Source organism: Ascaphus truei, chromosome 19 (assembly GCF_040206685.1).
Source record: "Ascaphus truei isolate aAscTru1 chromosome 19, aAscTru1.hap1, whole genome shotgun sequence".
In the NCBI taxonomy this organism is placed as follows: domain Eukaryota; kingdom Metazoa; phylum Chordata; class Amphibia; order Anura; family Ascaphidae; genus Ascaphus; species Ascaphus truei.
Genome location: NC_134501.1, coordinates 20235329 through 20255673, shown reverse-complemented (window position 1 = coordinate 20255673; position 20345 = coordinate 20235329). Strand labels below are relative to the sequence as shown.

Here is a 20345-nt window from a genome sequence, read left to right as displayed (position 1 = left end):
CAACAGATCTGCGAGAGGCCAACAGATCTGCGAGAGGCCAACAGATCTGCAGAATACAAACTAGGACATTTTCTGAATCTTGTCAGGAATAGAATGTAACAGATTACAGGAATTATTGTAGCCTTCAATAGGATTTAGACATGTCAGCAGAATCTTTGAGCAGAGGTGCCCGTGTGATGGTAAGCGCCTTACTTTTAGCCCCAGGCACACCGGTTTGCATGTACTTACTGGTAAAGTGAATGGTTGTACTATTCCCCCCAGCAGAAACAGATTGCTACCAAGTCTGACAGCAGCACTCCTCATATTGGAGAGCCATTTAATAAACACTTGTGACAAGCATTTTGGGAAGTAGTGTGCGCTGGTGGTGAAAATCATGGTTCTCCTCCAGGGACCCCCCCCCCCCCCCCCCAAATGAATTTATTTTTTAATTTTAATGTATTTTTTTTTTTTTTTTAACATTCACACTTGGTACCAATATTCAATTATAACAAAAATAAAAAGCCTGCAATTGGACTGTAATAAATTGGTTTAATAAATTGGTTTAATCCAAACAAACACTTTTTGCTTTGGATAGTTAGTACAAATTGAAATACAACCAGCCTATTCATATAAAAACAAAACAAAGAAAACTATTCAAAATTAACAAGCTCTATATACACACACACAAAAATATCTTCCCAATAAAATCTTATGTCACAATGTTAATTTGACCTAACAAGAGGCTCTGTAGCTACTGATCACCAAAATCAGCAAATTACTTGTGAATTTACAATGCTGGAATATTGTACCACCTATCGGGATTCCTGTTAAGCTCTCTCTTGCTGGAGAGGGCCTAAGCTACCCAAATGTGACCAAAATTTTTTCTCTTCAATTAACTGAGCAAGTCTAGTTGTGGAATCGAAGATTCTGGTTTAATCGCTACATTCACTAAAATGATTGAACATGTTAAAAATGCCAACACGTCCTGGGAGGTCAACAGATTGGAACAGCAGACAATTCACTGAAACATGAAGACCTTTAGTTACCGAGACTCTTCCACCTTCATCTTATTGGCCAGCCTCTCCAAAATGAGATTAAGGTCCGTAGATTTATTCAGCTTGAAGTAAGTATCCTTTCGGATTGGATGAACACTGAGCCAGTCAGGAACAAGCTCTGATATTAAGCGAAGATGTTTTTCCATTTCTCCTGCAGGAGAGCGAGAGGTTACTTTAATTTAAAAACCTAATTTGAAGTCTGCTTTAAACAATTGTGTAATATCAAAAGAAAAAGCCAAACCTGGATAACTAGTACAGACCCAGCCTACCAGAGGGCCACACAGCATGATCAATACACAGGGCTTTGCTATCTCACCTGAAGACATTGACGAGCGGTAGCTGGAGATCACCCGGTTGCAGGCCAACTCCACTGTCAGGGCTGGCTTCTTTTCTGACACAAACACATTGCGCAGTATCCGCGCCAACTCAGGCAGCCTGGACATCATGAGGAGTCGCTCTTCCTGCTGCGGTCTGCGGGTCATCATGGCCTGTAGCTTCTGGGTCTCCTTTGCCCGTATCTATGGGGAGATCAAATGCATCAAGGACATAAGGCTTTAAGTTCAACAATTAGCGACATTAAGCAGTTGCCGTATAAACTGCATTTTGATGAAAGGGCGCAAACGGACCCTAAACAATTGGCCACCCACATCATTTTTACAAGGATCAGCTGAAAACAATACATTATGAAAACTTGGTAAACGTTAGGACACGCCTTGCACAGCTTTTAAATGGGTATGTGTAATCAAAAATAGTCAGTGTAATCAAAAACAGGAGTCAACATAATCCATATAGCAGGAGGGGAAAGCACTGTATGCTGCAGGCACATGACCAATAAGAAATTAATTGTATTAGTTTAAAAATGAACTTATTTGGCATGGATATAAAATGTCACTCAGTCAGTAATTGGTGATATTACACACGTTGAGTGTGATTGTGCCAGGATCAGTTAAGCAGATACCGATGTTACATCAGCACTGATGGTGTTAAAATATATACAACAACCCTGGGGGAGTGGAGCGGAGGCTAATGTTCAAGGCATTACCAGGTAATTTGGATTAGCTGTAGGAGTAAAAGTATACACTTGGAGGTTAGCTATATTAAGCAACCCAAGTTAGACTGGTTCATTTATGTATTTATAATGACATAATAGCGATAATTATGAGTACTTCTGCTAAGAGCTCTGACATCCCTGATCAAATCATGTCAGGGGTGCTAGTCTAGTTAAGCGAGAACTTTTATATTCCTGGTTAGTGGAGGCACTTACTTGCAAGGTCTCCGTTGGCCGTAGTGCCAGCTAGAGAAGCAAGTGTCTAACTGCCCTGGGAGTATCATGCGCTGACATGACGTCAGTGGTGGCTGTTTACCGTCATCACAGGTAAGCAGACCCTTAGCCCAGTGGTTTCCAACTTTTTTTGGTCCAGGAACCCTATGAAATTCTGAGGGACCCTCTCCAATAGCGCGTTTGATATCAGATGCATTATAAATTCTTCTGTATTTGGTGCAATTTTCAAACGACCTTAAAATTACAGGGAACCCTTTAGGGATGCCCAGGGGAACCCCATGGGTTCCTAGGAACCTTTGTTGAAACACACTGATCTAGACGGTTGCTATAGTGACAGAAACTGAGGCGTTCAACTGTTTATGGTCTGGGAGCTCTGTATATTGGAGCCAGAAACAGATTGTTATATGGCAAAGAATAGAAGAGACCCTGCGGAGTTTACTCCAAGCAGGGGTTTCTGTCCTTTACATGCATGCATGATGCATTCAATTCTATTAAGTGTATAAAGGGGGAGTGAAACTCAGAAACTAAAATGCTGACATCCAATGAATGAATATTCCTTCTGTTTATTATATAGATAAAGAATTAGGTAAATACCCCCTCATGTTTACAATAGAAATCTGTACAGACTTGTATTATGGAGAGCTGAACTTCATAGAACCTGGTCTTGAGAACATGGTCTATATATGGACAGAAGTGGGTTGGATCACCCTACTTAGTACCATAGGTGGTTGATTACCCTTGGCAGTTGTGAACTAGACCTCAGAGTATATGGAGAAAAAGGAGAGGCTCTATTCCCTTTTAGGGTATATGAATTTCATAATGGTTAACCAATCTAGGTTGAGAGTAAAGTTCGATGCGTATCTAATTTTTACCTAGTTGATTGGGATTTGTTAAATGGGTTGAGTGGGAGTGGAGTTGTTGATAGTTGGGACATGTTTTATTCAATAAAGGGAGAGAACAACAAGCCTTCATTCAGGCCTTGTAGAGCCAATGTACCCAGCCTGTATATACATTTAGTGTCCAAGATTTCACTATCCCGATTCTGATGCTTGGGGCTACCCAGTTAATGGTTACGAATTTACACATCCCCTTTGTTGTAGGTGTTGGAATGATGCGCTACACTAGTGTCACGTTCATTCCTTATAGCTCCAAAGTGCTCAAGAATTCTGTGGCGAAATTGGAGCATGTGATACTCCCAATGCAATTAGACACTTTCTCCTCCAGCTGGCACCGTGGCCAACTGAGATCTGCAAGCAAGTGCCTCTACTAACAAGAAATATACAGGCTCCAAGTCATTAACTAGACTAGCGCTGCAGGGTCCTTTCCCCCCTCAAATTATTTGACCAGGGATGTCAGAGCTGTTAGCATAAGTACTCATTCATTGCTATGATGAATACATAAATGAGCTAGTCCAACTTGGGTTGCTTAATATAGCTAACCTCCAAGTGTAAACTTCTACACTTACAGCTAATCCAAATTACCTGGTAATGCCTTGAACATTAGCCACCTCTTCACTCATGCAGGATTTCAATATATTTAACACCAGTGCTGATGAGCGTGCCAAATATCACCAATTACCGAGAGTGACATTTTATATCCATACCACATAAGTTAATTTTTAACTACAATTCATTTCTTATTGATCATGCGAGTGCAGTATACAGCGCTTTTCCCTCCTGCCATTCAATTACGAAAAGCTGGGCTTACCCTCTCTAGCAGACTCTGAGATACTCCTTTCAGGGCACCCGATGTAGCAGCTGTTGACATAGGTTTTGCAGATTCCACAGGTGCAGGCTTTTGTTCTGCAATGCTGCTCTCTGCGGTTTTCAAAGCCATGTTGGCAAGAGCCTTTTCCATCTACAAAAAGAAAAGATTGGTGCCCACAATGCTGAAAAGTGACATTCCTGCCTTTTATACTTCAATCAGAATTGAAATGCAACCTTAAAGGTTTTCAGCCTCTGCCAAACACAGCTGCACATCAAGCTCAAGTTTACTAACAAATTTGAGTCTACACCCCTCCTTGTGGATAGGGGGAATTGAGATTTAGAGTTCTACAGGGGAAAAATACACACGAGTATGAAATCACTATGTTATACTTGCTAAAGCGTCAAAACATTCACTACCAACAGGACGAGATTGTTAATGCAGTGGCTAAACACTAGTAAGTCTGGGATGAGATCTGAATATAGGACGATTTCAAGCCTAAATAAAAAAGATGTTATATTGTCTACATATATTCAGCATGTAACTAGTTTAAATAATGTATCAAATTAGACATATTGGAAAATTATTATTAGCTGTCTCAGCAGAGGATAAATCAGTCTGAAGACAGGCAGATGTAGACATGTTATGCGATTTAGAAAATTGGAAGGTTTAATGTCTGCCGAGTCAAACAGTATATGGTCTTGAGTTTGCAATCAAAGGTTAGTTAGTAAAATACAATACAGATCTTAAAAGATAAGGAACCTAGTTAATTCTATAGGTACTGCATGACCGAACAAAGGGCTTTGTAAAGCCAAGTAAATATTCCTAAATGAAGAAATATTGGCTTAAACATTGATGATTGACTAACAAGATTGGGCAGACACTGAGAAACACAGGAATTGCTAAAATGTATAAAGAGTATTTGAATTTATAGAATTCAGAATCAACCAAGCTACAGCTGAATTAACCGCCACCAAGCTAACGATTCTCCACTCTAAATTCTATATGCCCGAAATGCTGTGAAAGATGTTTTCTATTGTCTCTGAATAAATTAAGAACCGGACCGTGGACTATGATATTTATTGAAAAGTGGGGCATTTATTTGCACCCATCTAATGAGCTAAATGTTAAAGATCCCAGAGCAATTAAGTTCCAGTAATACTTAAGGGGTCACTTAGCCATGTTGCAGTATACAGCTACATGGTTATTTGCAATAAATGCACTGGCCACAGTTGTGATTTTTAAACACCCGCAGGTTGCTTCAGTTTAGGACATGAAGTATCACTCACCTTTGGTGTCATCATGCCCCGTGCCTTGGACAACACCTCCTGTGCTGTGGTTAGTTTATCTACCTGTGGTGGCTGAGGAAGATTGGCTGGCACAACATCCGTCACCTCATCAACATTAAATCGCGGGTGCCACCTGGTCAGTTTGTCATCTGGCACCAGCATTGGGGGACTCAAGGATGCAAGGAAAGCCTACCGGGCGGGAAGATCAGGTGTTCAGAGCAAGATAAGGAATAGCCACATTTACCGGATGCACTTTGAGAATCAGTACACTGCAAAGACTTCATTGCCCTTGAGCAGGTCCCTACAAATAAGGACTTGCAGGGAGCTGCCAAGTGGTTCAAACTTTGGGAAGAACAGTCCAGTCTGAGGGCTAAAGGGGGAAGTTGCACCACACACACACAAAAAAAAAAAGTTTGTTTCTTTATTCTGCGTATTGTAAGAAGCTTAATTAAAATGACATCCACGCACTGAAAGAATCTCAAAAGGCAAACTGAGCGGCAGGCAGATCTTACCCTGTGGTGCTGTTTCACTATATTAGTGAGGTTTCTGTTGAACAGCTGTCTGCGCTCCAGCAAGCGACAAACCATGAGCTGCGGGCGACCGTCCAACTTATCCTCTGGGGGAAAACAAATACATTTATGAGCAGGTCGTGAAAGCACAAACACGATTGCCGTCATTAGACTAAGTCCATCTCAGAACAATGTTAGGGTAATAATTAGGCCTGTACCACCCAATAATTATACTTCTGTCAAAATCTAGTCACAAGACGGATTATCCAACAGTAACGTGCATTTAAAAAAAAAAAAAAAAAAAAGTGTAGTAATTGTCTTTGTACTCATATTTGCATTTAGCGAATAGGTCTCACCTTCCCCAACCAGTGGCTCAACAGTAAGTTGATAGTCTGTCTTCTTCACGCCATCCTTGAACGTTGGTATGTTCTTCTCCTGCCTGAACCGATAGGCATTGGGATACACCGTCTTGATCTGTCCCACATTGCGCTCCTCAAATTGCCTGTAAGAGCACCAGCGTTTATTACAAAATTAGACTAAAGCTACATGGTTTACAAGAACACACCTAAGATTTCTGTAACTTAGACAAAAAGTAGGATTACTCACTTTCGTATCATGTCTTGCACTCCCTGTTTGACTTTGGAGAAGGTGACTGTCTCCGAGCGGTTGAACAGCATACCAACGATTGTATCCATACTGCGGAACATTTCAGCCAGGACTTTGTACTTGTATGGGAGAGAGAGTCCTGGGGGTACGTCCTGAGCAAGGGTATGGAAACGCTGGTAGGCTGGCACCTTCTCACTAGTGCACAGGAGACAGTAAGAATGGCATCAAGACAATGAATCAATATCCCAATCATGTCAAAATGGCATTTTAAAGGGAACCAACCCCAAATCATCAAGATCTGTGCATTGAATACAGGAAAACAAATGCACCTGGGAGGGGGTCTAAAAAGTCCAGGACCACTAAAGCAGACTTGTTTTTAAGCAAAATAATGCATCAATACTAGAGCATATATGCATTAGATCAATCCAACAGGTTGGACACCCCAGACAACCTCACCTTTCTTGAGTCCTCTGCTCTGTCACCTCAAGGTTCTCAGTCTCCAATGTCTCCTTTGTTTTCTTCTCCCGGATCTTTGACTGTAGCTCATGTGCACGTTGGAGTCTGGCCTTCAAGTCTGTGACAGTAACTTTGGTCTCTGAAGATGAAATGGGTAGTTTAACTTTGTGTGACAGCTCCTGAATCCTCTGCAGGCGAGATTTCAGTTCCAGGTTCTCTTTGCATGGGGCCTAAGTGGAGAGAAAATTTGCAGCTGTTGACATGCTAACTGACCATCTACACCCAGATCTCTCTCCACACCACACACAGTCATACCCATTTACAATGACTGTCCTGCAGTGTGAACAGACTTAAGTCTTGTCAAGTTAATACCCCCTCCTGTTATGGGGAATGCTCTGCAGGGCTCAGACCTACCTTGGCCTCTGCAATGGTTGTTGCACTTGTCAATCCATCAGGTCTCAGAACCGGGGACAGAGTCCCATTCACCAGGTTCTTTAAATTCTTTCCCAGAGATGGTGGGGTCACACATGGCAAATCCGCTTTGGTGTTCGGGCTGAAACACTTAACACAAGTGAGAAGGTTAGCACATTACTGTCAAACAGGACAGCTTAGAGCAGCACATGCAGAGATATGTAACACGTTTGGCATTATATCTGGGCATTCCACACTCTTTTAAAGTAAAAGCAACTTTATAAGCACGGACAGCAGCATATCCACATTTTTTCTAGCTTTTCTTGGATCATCTCGTGAGTGAACCCATCCAGCACTGAGCTACAGTTATCGCTGCCATCTTGTAGACCAAAAATGTAAGTAAAAAGTATAAACAGGGCCTCAAACTTAGGTGATATGCAGGGGGATTCTTTGCCATGATGGGTCAACTTGCCCTGTGGGTTAATGTATTTTGATTTTGCAGGCTCACCTTTATAATATGTACAGATCACTTGAGCTACACCTCTGCCAGTTGCAAACTTCCGATTGACTTGGCTGCGCTTATAGTGCTGGCAACATAGCATCAAAATGAAAGCATTGCCGCTGTCGTGTGCGCTTATAGTAAGCGCGACACGGCGGCTTGGTCGCGATCGCTGGAAGTCATCTCAATTTGATTTTTCCAGTGACCGCAGCTCACCGGCACTATAAGCGTAGCCTAAAGGGGTTAATATAAGTAGATATAAGCTGGTTTTAGCTCAGACTGCACATTGCAGGCCTCCCACGCAGGATACAATATGCTGCCCCCTCACCACTGGGAGTTAGCCCAGAAACTGCACAGCAGGGTTCCCCATAACACTGTTACCCTAACCGTTTCAAGAGATGATCATCAGCTCGAGAAAGCATCTGCCCCCTTCATTAAATCGTGTCCCCCACATGCACCCCCTGGTTACACCATGTCCACACCTGTATCATACCCCCCCATGTCCTACCTCATTACCCCCCAGTTAATAACCCAGTTTCCTACAACCCCACCCCAGTTAATAACCCAGTCTACCACCCCCCACATACCCTCTGAGCTACACATCTCCCCCTAGTTACCCACTGTACCACAAACATACCCCCCCGTTACCCCTTGAGCCAGACACAGCACCCCCCACACACTACCCCCCCCCCCCCACACACACACTACCCCATGAGCCACACACACACCTCCCAGGTTATCCTTGAGCCAAAACACATGACACCCCTCCCCCCCTGGTTACCCCTTGAGCCACATGCAACCCCCCCCCCCCCCCCTGGGCCACATGCACCTCCCCTGGTTACCCCCTGAGCCACATGCACCCCCGCTGGTTACCCCCTAAGCCACACGTGCACTCTGCCCTTACCCCCTGAGCCACATGCACCCCCGCTGGTTACCCCCTAAGCCACACGTGCACTCTGCCCTTACCTCCTGAGCCGCATGCACCCCCCCCCCCCCGCTTACCCCCTGAGCCACACACATGCCCCCCCCCCCCGCTTACCCCCTGAGCCACACACATGCCCCCCCCCCCCCCGCTTACCCCCTGAGCCACACACATGCCCCCCCCCCCCCCGTGCCCCGCGTTACCTGCTGCTCCGGTTCCTCCTCCAGCAGCCTCAGCTTCTTGCGGGCCGAGCTCTTGGCCTGCAGCTCCGTGGCCTGGCGTGGCCGCTTCCTCCTGCTCTCCCTGAGAGAGGCGGGTTCCAAGGGGTCCGGGCCGCGCTCCGGGGTGTGAGGAAGGCGCAGAGCCTCTTCTACCGGGGTCACCTGCAGCTTCCGCCGCTTCCTCCCCCCGGGGCCCGCCGACCCCCCCTTACTCTGCGCGAAGAAATCGGTCACCCGCAGCTGCGCCATGGCGGTTCCTGTCGCGATTCGAGGTGGCGCTGCGATAAGAGAAGCGGCGGGAAATGCCGCGCGCCTGGGCAGTGACGTCAGTACAGTAAGCACGCACACCCAGGCCCCTGACTGGCTGCTGCCCTGGAGCCCGCCAGTATTGTAACTGAGTTTTCGCGGGCAAACCGAGCCACGTGACCCGCCTCCCGGAATGCTCCACTTGACGGGGTAAATTCAGGGCTATGTGGAGGGGGCGCAGTTGGTACAGCCCGGTGAAGCACTGTGAGCTTAACCCCCTCACCGCCGCGCCCCAGTGAGAAGCGGCTATATAATAATATATAGAGCTGTGTGTACAGTATGTATCTGAGAGCTGCTGCTGTACCGCGTGTCGTGCAAAATAACATAAATATATGTAGCCAGGTCACCTGATGGATACTATTCTGCCCTTGGGCTGGCAGTAAAACCTGGTACAATCAGGTTGCCAGTAGTTGATATGGGGTTTCCCCCCTCCTCGGAGCTGCACTTGAGTGACAGCGGGTGGCGGTGAAATCAGGCTTTGGCATGACCAATCATGAGCCAGACCTGGTGCCCTCCTCCTGGCAGTATTTAAGGGCAGTGCTGCCCCAAATTTAGTAGATGGCCTTTCTCCACTGAGGAAGGCAGCAGGTCACATAACAGGGAGCCTGAGATTGGGGCCTTATCTTGTGCTCTTCCCTCCGGGGGAGAGTGAGTATGGTCCACACCTCTGCCTCGGCTAGGGAGTTGGGGGAGAGCTACGACGGCTGCAGGTGCCCTTGGCCGGTAGTGGCGGTCCAGGGACCATCATTCAGTGAGAGCTGAGAGTACTGCATCGGGCAGAACCTGCTTTGTTCCTGTAACTGTACAGGAAAAGGAGCAACTCTGAGTAAAGTCACTGACTGGCACTGAGTGTGAAGGTGGAGAACCTGCTTCAATTCCCGGTGTCGGCTCCTTGTGACCTTGGGCAAGTCACTTTATCTCCTTGTCCCCCAGGCACCAAAAAAAAACATAGATTGTAAGCTCCACGGGGCAGGGACCTGTGTCTGCAAAATGTCTCTGTAAAGCACTACGTAAAACTAGCAGCGCTATACAAGAACATGCTATTATTATTATTAAGACAATAAACCGTTATACCTCCTGCTTGGTGCGTGACCTTACTGGGAGGAGAGGTAATAAGTTCTACCGTGGGAGATCACCTTCAGTTACTGGAGCCTACGGCAGATGGAGGCGCTGCACTGTTAAGGAGATATGTGGGGTATGTACCCCAGAAGCCTAGTCCTGTGTCCCCACGACACAGCCCTCCTGTTACCAGCAGGTATATGCACCATACACTGTAGTAATGGACAGGCTTTAAGCAAAACAAAAGCTGGAAGTAACAAGGTACGCTTCCAGAACAAGTGCTAATGAAGGACGGAGGCTAGGTGTAGTCGGGGATAGTGTTCCTCACAAAGAACGACCTAGACTGCTCTATCGGGTGAATGGTCTGGAGACAAGAAGGCTATTGGTGTTCTAAGTCGCCCTGAGAGAGTCAGCGATGTCAGCAGCAATCCGGGCCGGCGTAAGAGTACTAAAAGGGAAGAACCCAGAGTACTACTAGCCAGTAGCCAGACCATGGAACCAAAGAGTGCTTGTAGTGGATTAAAATTGTGTACAGCGTATCGAGATGGAGCTTTGCTAGCCTGGGATACATCCTACTCTTGGTGGACTGCTGATCTATGTGCTATGAGGAACCACGGGGAACGAAAACCTGCCTGAATCGCGGTCACTGTGTGGTCTGTGAAGAAATTGTGCCAAAATGGTGGTTCCCTTGCCTGGAATACGCCACGTGAGTTACAGGACTTAAAATGGCGTCTCCCGCCAAAGCTGGAGAGCGCACGTGCTGCTTGCAAACAGGCTGCATGAGTTCTGTACGGGGCTGGCGCGAAAGCCAGGACCCCACCCAACCGATGTGAGTGGCTCAGACAGAAGTCAGAGTCACGCCCCATCCACGTCACCAAGTGCCCCATCTCTAATCTCCACCAGAGGGAGGGGACACGCTGTCAGCCAATGCCTAGAGCCTTCAGAGGGCCCGTGCACCCGAGAGAAAGCTCAAAGGGATCCGAGTATCCCGATGACTATCGAGCAGGCTGAGACGGAACCAGACCCAGCCCCCGCAGAGGAACCAGAGACGGTCGGTGAACCGGAGCCAGCCCACGAGATATCAGGTTAGGTGACTGCCTGGGGTGAGGAGGCACCGTTGTTCCCAGAGGTGCAGGAGCCTGGAGAGGCCTCTGCACGATAGAGTACTTAACGATGACCGCGACCGTGAGACCTGAGATGCGGATGAGCCTGCCTTTCGTAGAGGTGTCCAGAGGCCTATCCAGCTACACTCCGGTACCAATGGAGGTACCTTCCGGTGCTGACAACCACGTGGCGGAAGCGGCCCACAATAAAGAGTTCAGAGGAACAAAAGAGGCCGGGGCCAGGGCTCCTGATGCTTTTCCAGGAACCTTTGGGTACCCACATCCAAGGATCACTGTATCTAAGGGCCAGGGGCAAACCTCACCACGCACTGCAGGGAACCCCCGGGTACCTAGCACATAGACTGTGCGAGAAGGGGTGACTCCTCCGATGGGATGTTACCGGGGGAGCGCTGTTACCCTATCTATATCCCTCCTCATGGAAGGTTGGAAGTTGGGGCCAGGGAAATGCCTGAAGCAGGACCCGATGACCCCGTTCTATAAAAACTAGCACGATGTACTGTGCTGAGGGGGAGGCCCACCACGATCAGTGTCCTGGTGGTGTGACCCCCACGTTAGGAGGGGGTCACCTGTATGGAAGCTCTGCCCTATGACATGACGTAGGTAATACACTGCATCTATTTACATGCTGCGAATATTAGAGGCGCGCCGACTGTATAATAAAGGGCGATGGGAGATCCAAAAAAGGCCACGGAGGGTTAGCTGGGGCGGATGAGACCCATCCGTGGGAATTCATCTTTGTAGGACAAAAAGTTTTTTTGTTTTGTGGTCTGCATATACCAAACTCAGAGTGACAAGCGGCTGCCCGTGTCACACCGCCATATACATCATAAACAGCAGGACTGGGGCCTAACCTGTCGCCTGCCGCGCAGTGTGGTAACGCCACGGTTAAAGCAGCAAAAATCTATACTGCAGTATTTAAAAAAATGCAGACAGCATTATCTAACTCCTAATGACATTTGTAATGGTTTTTTTTTTCATTAAATGATCATCCTATAGTTGCTACAGCAACCATTTAGAAAGTCATATCCACTTCCTCTTTTGAAACAGGCTCTGATACACCCTTTTGAGCCCTGCCCCTTGGCAACAAAGTATCACAAACAGATCTGTTGCTGTGTTCCAAACAGCAGACTGTCTATTACTCTGAAAGCTGTAACAATAATGTGTTACACTTAGCAATAAAATGTTACGTATCTGCTGCAGCATGTCACAGACTACAGCACAAAGTTAGAAGGCGGCAATTTGGTAAGGCACACACTCAGGATTTTTACAGATTTCTAACAGGAGCATCAAACGACTGCCAGTTTAGGTAAGAATGTAGAATTATACATTGCCACATGTTTACATATAAATAGAAGAAAAAGAAAATGGAGAACAGTATGCTTGGCACAGATACATTGCACATAATAACACATGTGTACTTAGTATATTAATTACAGAGGCATACAGAGCAGAAAACAAACACATAGCTATACTATAATTCAGAAAGTGTTTGTTTGTCCGGCTATACAAATCCACCCGCTTAATCCTAGAGCCACCAAACCTGGCATGCTATCTAATAGGATCAAAAGGAACAGTGTAGGTGGGGTTTTGGTATGTTTGGCCCATATATATATATATATATATATATATATATATATATATATATATATATATTTGTCTTTCTGTAAGTGGGCATTACTACTTTTATCCTATATTAAACTTCTATTTTTGGTAATGCACTAGGTCTGTGCGCTGTTGTCTTTTATATATATATATTATATATATATATATATAGACATACGTTACCGTTCCGAGTCTGGTAAAGCAAGAGACAGCACTCAATTGTAGAAAACTTCACAAAGTGTATTAGTGAAAATAGTGGTACATCAAGAAACCCAACGTTTCGGTCCTCCAAAATGGGACCTTCCTCGGGGGGGATACATACGTTTATACATACGTTCCTGAGGAAGCCGTATCATTGGTTGGCGAAACGCGTAGAGTGGTACCGCCCATCTGTGACGCGACTGTGGAGAGAGGAATCCCAGCCTACACCGCAACCGCGAAACCGGAAGTGACGTCAACATCAGGGAATCGGCGACGGAGCAGAGTATCCAGAGTCCCCAGCACACGATCGAGGGGCCCAGACAGATCTCCCGTCGGGCCTGGTGCGATGAGAGGCGGCATTTGTCTCCCAAGTGGTCATTTTAAGCTTATTATAGTTTACATGCTGTTTTTTATCTCAAACACTGTAAGTGTGCATTTTTAAGAGTTATTTTATAAAATTGTTGGAATCATATGATCTGTGCTATGTGCGTGCATTTCTCTCTTGCTGAGGTCCCATTCCCCCGATGAAGGGGCAACTCCAGTTTTCCTGATATCCACGATCAGTCCTTGATTACCTCTGCTTGATTATCACTACTTTCTTGTGAGTAGGACACCCATAGGGGCCAAGTTTCACTAGAGATTATTATAATTATTAGTACATCTACACTTAGGGCCTCATGCAGAGAGCAGCGCTATTTACAATCTCGCCATTTTACGGAGAAAATCGCGCAAAAAACAGCTGAAAATGGCGAGGTAGGAAAAAAGCGCCATTTTTTTTTTCTATTTGCAAATCTCGCCGCGCGGCTGGCGAGAACCTAAATCTCTCCAGTGTTGAAAACGGCCGTATTCAGAGAGGCGCGATCGCCATCTAGCGGCTGTTCGCGCCAAAAAAATGGCGCGATTTTCAACATTTTGCTTCGCCAACAAACGTTGGCAAGAAGCTGGAGCTCGGCGGCCGGTGGGGGAGAAAAAAACCGCGATTTTTTTACAACAAGTTTCAACAGCGCGCATATCGCCGGTTGAAACTCTCCATATGCAGACAGGATTTTAAATGCAGTTTTATGACCTTCCCTGCATATGGAGATTAAATCACGCCAAAAAAGGTACTATTTTTTACTTTCTCCAATTAATTCCACCGCTGCTCTCTGCATGAGGCCCCTAGAGTGCTGTTTCTTGTGTTTATACTCCCCATGCTCCCCCTGGATTGTGAGAAGAATATCTGCATTTTTGGGGAAGAGTGAAGACAACCCCACCGGAAGGTAGAAGCAGGGGGGTGACACTTTTATTTATATTCACTGTTTTCATCACTTGATACATCACTTGTTTTATTGTCACATCATATATTTGATAGTAGGCACCCAAGGGTGTTAGCGCCTGGTTTTTCACTTTTGTCAATTATATGTTGCAGCATCAAGAGTTGGAAGTGTAAATAATGTTTATATAGTAGCACCGCAAAACCAGAAATATCGTTCACCAAGAAGCACTAGGATGAAATAAAAATATACATATCTTTGATTTTTTTCCCAAACGAGCACAGATTGAAGCTTAGGCATGTTTTAGCTAAACTATTGTTAGAAATTGTAAAACAATATTTTGACCTCTCCCTACTATAAACACCCCCCAACCCGGGAAACAACAGGTAATTCCGCTAGTTGTATATATATATTACAGCAGGGGTGTTCAACTTCAGTCCTCAAGTCCCCTACAGGTCAGGATCTCTGCTTCAGCACAGGTGGTTCAATCAGTGGCTCTGATTAAGCCACCTGTGTTGAAGCAGGGACTGATTGAGCCACCTGAGCCACCTGTGTTGAAGCAGGGACTGATTGAGCCACCTGTGTTGAAGCAGGGATATACTGAAAACCTTACCTGTTGGGGGGGGCTTGAGCCCCCCTTTATTACAGGCTCAAATTGCTCTGTATATAATTCACATAAACGTGTATCTATTTTAAACGCAGGATGCTCTTTTCACTGAATATAACCGCAATCTACACACATGGTTAGCAGACCTCTGGATTAAAAGGGACAATTGAATATCCACTTCTCTCCCGGAGAGAGATCGTGTGCTCGGGATGCAAAGAGAAACATGAAGAAAGTGGCCAAATCCGCTTCCCTTTTTTTTCCCCCCGCCGATGTTACCCTTAAAATCCGATTCCCGGTGTAAAATCCGCAAACGGATTTGGGCGGTTTCAATCCACGCGGTATCATCAAAATCCGCCGTTGGGTACAACCCGTGGGCGCATTTGTAGAATCCAATCCGCGGAGTCAGCTATCCGTTTGGCGGATTCTTACGAATCCGCGGACTGGATTCTACAAATCCGCCCCACGGGTCGCGGAATCCGCGGGGTGCTTTGGTAATAATGATACAAAACCCGCCAAACGCGAATCGCCCCCTTTTTGACATTGATCCGCGGAAATTCCGCGGACCAAAGGAACCGTCCCGTCCGCTGCGGAACCAAATTCGCCCCCTCCCATCTCTAGTTAACCCTTTCACTATATATGTTGTCCTTGCAGTGTGGCAGTGAAGGGGTTGGTGTACGTGTGAGTGTGTAACAGGCTGAGTTAGGCCCCTGCTGATTCACAAGACTGCCTGTGATCTTATGCTCTGCCCTCCCTGATTCTCACATTGTTCTCTCTGTTTGAGTTGTTCTGCGCAGAGGGCAGGGGTGCAGCCACAAGCATTGTGACTAGGGCTGCAGGGGAGGAGAGGTGGGGGAGCGTGTGTTGAAGGCGCAGGCCTTTGATGTGGGAGTATTGTTGGAGACCCAGTGCCATCTCCTTGTGAGCTTATATGTCACGTTGCCAGGTAGATTGTGTGGAGGGGCATGTGGGACTTAGCTTCTTGAACATGCGAGGTTATACATAATATACACCCAGGATATTGTCAATGGGGTGTTATCATAATATGATACTCTGTGAGACTGCATGGAACTCTCAACCCTTGATGGTCACCTAACTCCTGAGCGCTTTAACATCGATGGCAGATTGATGTGCTGAAATTGCATGACATCCTCATCTGACACCAAAAGGGTTTTAGAGGCCCAGATACACAGAAGGGTGCTAAGCTTTACTCGCACTCATAGGAAAAGTTTAGCACCGTTTTGTGGACGAGCCCCTGTGCCCTGCAGTACCACACACTGAACACCAGGGCGCGCTAACCCTCCATGCCTTTGATCTCTTTTTTGAGGGGGGGGGGGGGGTGAAAACAGTTAAAAGAGAGAAAGAAAGAGTGAAAGAGAGAAAGAAAGAGAGAGAGAGAGTGAAAGAGAGAGAGAAAGAAAGAGAAAGAAAGAAACAAACAAACAGCCCCAGCAGGAGCCAGGCGCAGCACCCTGCCTGTGACGCAAAGTGCAACCCAGGCGGCGATCCTGGTGACACTGGCACACACAGCCTGGCACCGCAGTGAAAAGCAAGGGGGGGAGACGTGTGTGTGTGCGTGGGGGGGGGGGGGGGGCAAGAGGCTGGACGTGTGTGTGGGGGGGGGGGGGGAGGGGGCAAGAGGCTGGCACGGGGACGACGACCCTGTCACCGGCAAGAGGGGGCACAGCAGGGTGGCTGTGCCATAACACCTGAGCTGATGGCAACCCTGGGGGGGTTGGGGGGGGGGAGGGGGCTCTCATGGTGGGTGCTGCTGGTTATTCCAAGTTGGGGGTGAGAGTGGCAGAGCCTCCCGGGACCCTGCGCACAGACCCAGCACCCCTCCTCACCCTGCCGGGCTGGGAGCATGTGGGTGTTGCCGGAGGCTTGACTTGGAAGGAATTAGGGGCGAGTTTAGGGAGGAGGCTGGAGGTATAAAAGGGGAGGGAGGGCTGTGGGGGAGCCTGGTACTGCTGCTGCCCTCCTCCCACTCGCAGTCCTGGGAGTTAGGAGAACACATCTCGGATCATTTCTCACCCCCCCCCCCCCGCCCCCTGTTCAATAATTTGCCCCAGTCTCGGATTTGTGCCCCCTGTGTGTTGGACGAACCTCTCCCCCCAATGGGAGCAGCTCACAGACTTGCACTCACTTTTCAGGGCAGATGTGACTGGTTGCGGACTTGCCCCTGAATTTGGGAGGGGTGGGGGGGACATGGCATGACAGAGGCTAGTGTTACCCCTGCTTGGATTGTTGCCCCTATGTGGAGGTCTCTCTGATCCTGTTTGCTGGAAGTTAGGAGATGGAGTTACAGGTCCTGTGTGGGGGGCTCTTCTGGCTCCTACTGCCCCTCTCTCTCCTGGCCGGTGAGTACATGTGCCAGCCTCCTGTCCCCCTCTCTCCTGGCCGGTGAGTACATGTGCCATCCTCCTGTCCCCCTCTCTCCTGGCCGGTGAGTACATGTCCAAGCCTCCTGTCCCCCTCTCTCTCCTGGCTGGTGAGTACATGTGCCAGCCTCCTGTCCCCCTCTCTCTCTCCTGGCCGGTGAGTACATGTGCCAGCCTCCTGTCCCCCTTTCTCTCCTGGCCGGTGAGTACATGTGCCAGCCTCCTGTCCCCCTTTCTCTCCTGGCCGGTGAGTACATGTGCCAGCCTCCTGTCCCCCTCTCTCTCCTGGCCGGTGAGTACATGTGCCAGCCTCCTGTCCCCCTCTCTCTCCTGGCCGGTGAGTACATGTGCCATCCTCCTGTCCCCCTCTCTCTCCTGGCCGGTGAGTACATGTGCCAGCCTCCTGTCCCCCTCTCTCTCCTGGCTGGTGAGTACATGTGCCAGCCTCCTGTCCCCCTCTCTCTCCTGGCCGGTGAGTACATGTGCCAGCCTCCTGTCCCCCTCTCTCTCCTGGCCGGTGAGTACATGTGCCAGCCTCCTGTCCCCCTCTCTCTCCTGGCCGGTGAGTACATGTGCCAGCCTCCTGTCCCCCTCTCTCTCCTGGCCGGTGAGTACATGTGCCAGCCTCCTGTCCCCCTCTCTCTCCTGGCCGGTGAGTACATGTGCCAGCCTCCTGTCCCCCTCTCTCTCCTGGCCGGTGAGTACATGTGCCAGCCTCCTGTCCCCCTCTCTCTCCTGGCCGGTGAGTACATGTGCCAGCCTCCTGTCCCCCTCTCTCTCCTGGCCGGTGAGTACATGTGCCAGCCTCCTGTCCCCCTCTCTCTCCTGGCTGGTGAGTACATGTGCCAGCCTCCTGTCCCCCTCTCTCTCCTGGCTGGTGAGTACATGTGCCAGCCTCCTGTTCCCCTCTCTCTCCTGGCCGGTGCATGTACATGTCCCCTCCTGCTGGTTATACACCGGGTACCCGTGGTATCCGGTGCAAGCTGTGCTGTAACATGATGGCACGTGGTGACACTGTAGGGATTTCCCTGGACAGAAGAGGCAACAATCTAATGGGTGTCACTGTTGTGATGTCTCAGTGTCACTGTTCACTGTAATGATGTGACTGGGTGTCACTGTGGGATGCAGTGTAACTGATGTGTCACTAATGATGTGACGCAATGTCACTGTAGTGATGGGACGCAGTGTCACTGCAGTGATGTGACGCAGCGTTACTGTGGGACGCAGTGCCACAGTGATGTCATTGTAGTGATGTGACGCAGTGTTACTGTAGTGATGGGACGCAGTGTCACTGTGATGTGTCGCTGTAGCGGTGGGACGCAGTGTCACTGTGATGTGTCACTGTAGCGGTGGGACGCAGTGTCGCTGTGATGTGTCGCTGTAGCGGTGGGACGCAGTGTCACTGTGATGTGTCGCTGTAGTGATGTGACGCAGTGTTACTGTAGTGATGGGACGCAGTGCCACTGTGATGTGTCGCTGTAGCGGTGGGACGCAGTGTCACTGTGATGTGTCGCTGTAGCGGTGGGACGCAGTGTCGCTGTGATGTGTAGCGGTGGGATGCAGTGTCGCTGTGATGTGTAGCGGTGGGACGCAGTGTCGCTGTGATGTGTAGCGGTGGGATGCAGTGTCGCTGTGATGTGTAGCGGTGGGACGCAGTGTCGCTGTTTTTACAAACCTGCTCTGTTCCTTTACCTTTTGATTAATGGAAATAATGAGGGCATGGAAACCCCTTTTTATTCCAGCAGCTGGGATTTCATCTCTTGCACAGAAGTGTTGTGATTTATGGAGAAACAATCTGCAGCTTTTTTTCAGGCACATTACTTAATACTTTAACACCCTTTGTTCACCCTTGTGCAATCTTTAACATGTTCAGTGCTGGGCCCCAGCAGCTCTGGTATACAGCTTGTGCAGGATTTAGCATTACCTGCACCCCTCCCTCCTCCCTGCGGAATGTGTGTCCCAGCTGATGCCTCTGTGCAGGCAAAGGCATGATCTCCTACTCCCCCATGTAACTATGATCGCCTGCAGGTAACTCAACTCCTGATATCTTCATTATCATGGGGAGCGTGTGCCAGGTCTGTGCAGGGTCATCACAGTAACTGTGTCCCTTCACCCCTCTGGTGGCAGAACCCCAGGCTCTATTCTGGCACATGGGGGTGAGAGGCGTAATAACCTCTCGAGTGCTTGTAATACGCGCGGGGAATCCTCTGACACAGAATGGGTTAATACATTGCTGGCCTCTCCTTCACTAAAATGCTGAAAGGGTTAACACGGCCCTCGGTTCTGCCCACCATGACAAAAGAACACGCTGCAGAATATAGCAATGCTGAGTATTTTGTTTGTGGCCAACTCCAGTCCTCCTCAAGCCACCAACAGGTCAGGGTTTCAGGATCTCCCTGCTTCAGCACGGGTAATGCAGTCAAAGACTGAGCCACCTGTGCTGAAGCGGGGATATCCTGAAAGCCTGACCTGTTATTAGCCCTTGAGGACTGGAGACGTGTTACTGATGTATATGGGTATTTTGGAACCAAATCATGCAATGGGTAACCCCGTCACTGCCAGGTTAGTATGTATCTGCAAAGTCAATAACATATCCCTCTCTGCAGCCTCCTGATTCGGGGGGGGGGGGGGGGGGGGGGGGAGGGGGGAAGGTTTCCGGGCTGTTTCCCCGCTGAGTGGAATTATCTGACACTTCCCGGCTATCTAACTGCCTGTTATTCTTTCCCTTGTTTGCACCATTCGGTTTCCTTGTTTTTCTATAGTCTGCTTAACGCCTTCACTGCTGGAATCGCCTGAACTACGCAGAGTCTGAATTAGGCCGCATGTCTCTCGCTCCCCAGGAAGTAAAAGGGGTTAAAAGGATCAGCAAGTGCAGCACAAAA

At 48.2% G+C, this 20345-nt stretch overlaps 2 protein-coding genes across 8 annotated transcripts in view; one reads left to right on the top strand and one right to left on the bottom strand.

The window, feature by feature from the left end:
• Window positions 1-529: 529 nt before the first annotated feature.
• Window positions 530-19199, bottom strand: CDT1 (chromatin licensing and DNA replication factor 1). 2 transcript variants are annotated; one of them, XM_075576786.1, is made up of 10 exons: window positions 19156-19199; window positions 7295-7433; window positions 6881-7110; window positions 6425-6619; window positions 6175-6320; window positions 5822-5925; window positions 5310-5498; window positions 4024-4173; window positions 1351-1552; window positions 530-1185 (listed from the first exon to the last, which is right to left on the bottom strand). In XM_075576786.1, exons 1-10 carry the CDS (start codon window positions 19182-19184, stop codon window positions 1022-1024), a joined length of 1548 nt encoding a protein of 515 aa, XP_075432901.1. In that variant the 5' UTR covers window positions 19185-19199; the 3' UTR covers window positions 530-1021. The 2 variants fall into 2 exon arrangements, with proteins under 2 accessions (XP_075432901.1, XP_075432900.1); XM_075576785.1 differs by lacking the exon at window positions 19156-19199 and adding an exon at window positions 8916-9334 and having other exon boundaries at window positions 7295-7441.
• The window catches only part of PIEZO1 (piezo type mechanosensitive ion channel component 1 (Er blood group)), a 113706-nt gene continuing 110434 nt past the window's right edge, over window positions 17074-20345 (top strand). For all 6 annotated transcript variants that reach the window (XR_012789137.1, XR_012789138.1, XR_012789140.1 and 3 more), the window contains exon 1: window positions 17074-17442. The gene's annotated coding sequence lies outside the window, so the exon portion shown is untranslated. The remainder of the gene's footprint in view (window positions 17443-20345) is intronic.

Excerpts from the sequence above, each read along its gene's own strand:
- CDT1 (XM_075576785.1), bottom strand. The coding sequence starts at position 9,182 with ATGGCGCAGCTGCGGGTGACCGATTTCTTCGCGCAGAGTAAGGGGGGG. Across the intron at positions 6,321-6,424 it reads GTGCAAGACATGATACGAAA|GCAATTTGAGGAGCGCAATG; the intron begins GTGAGTAATCCT and ends GTGCTCTTACAG. Across the intron at positions 1,553-4,023 it reads CTCAGAGTCTGCTAGAGAGG|ATACGGGCAAAGGAGACCCA; the intron begins GTAAGCCCAGCT and ends ATCTCCCCATAG.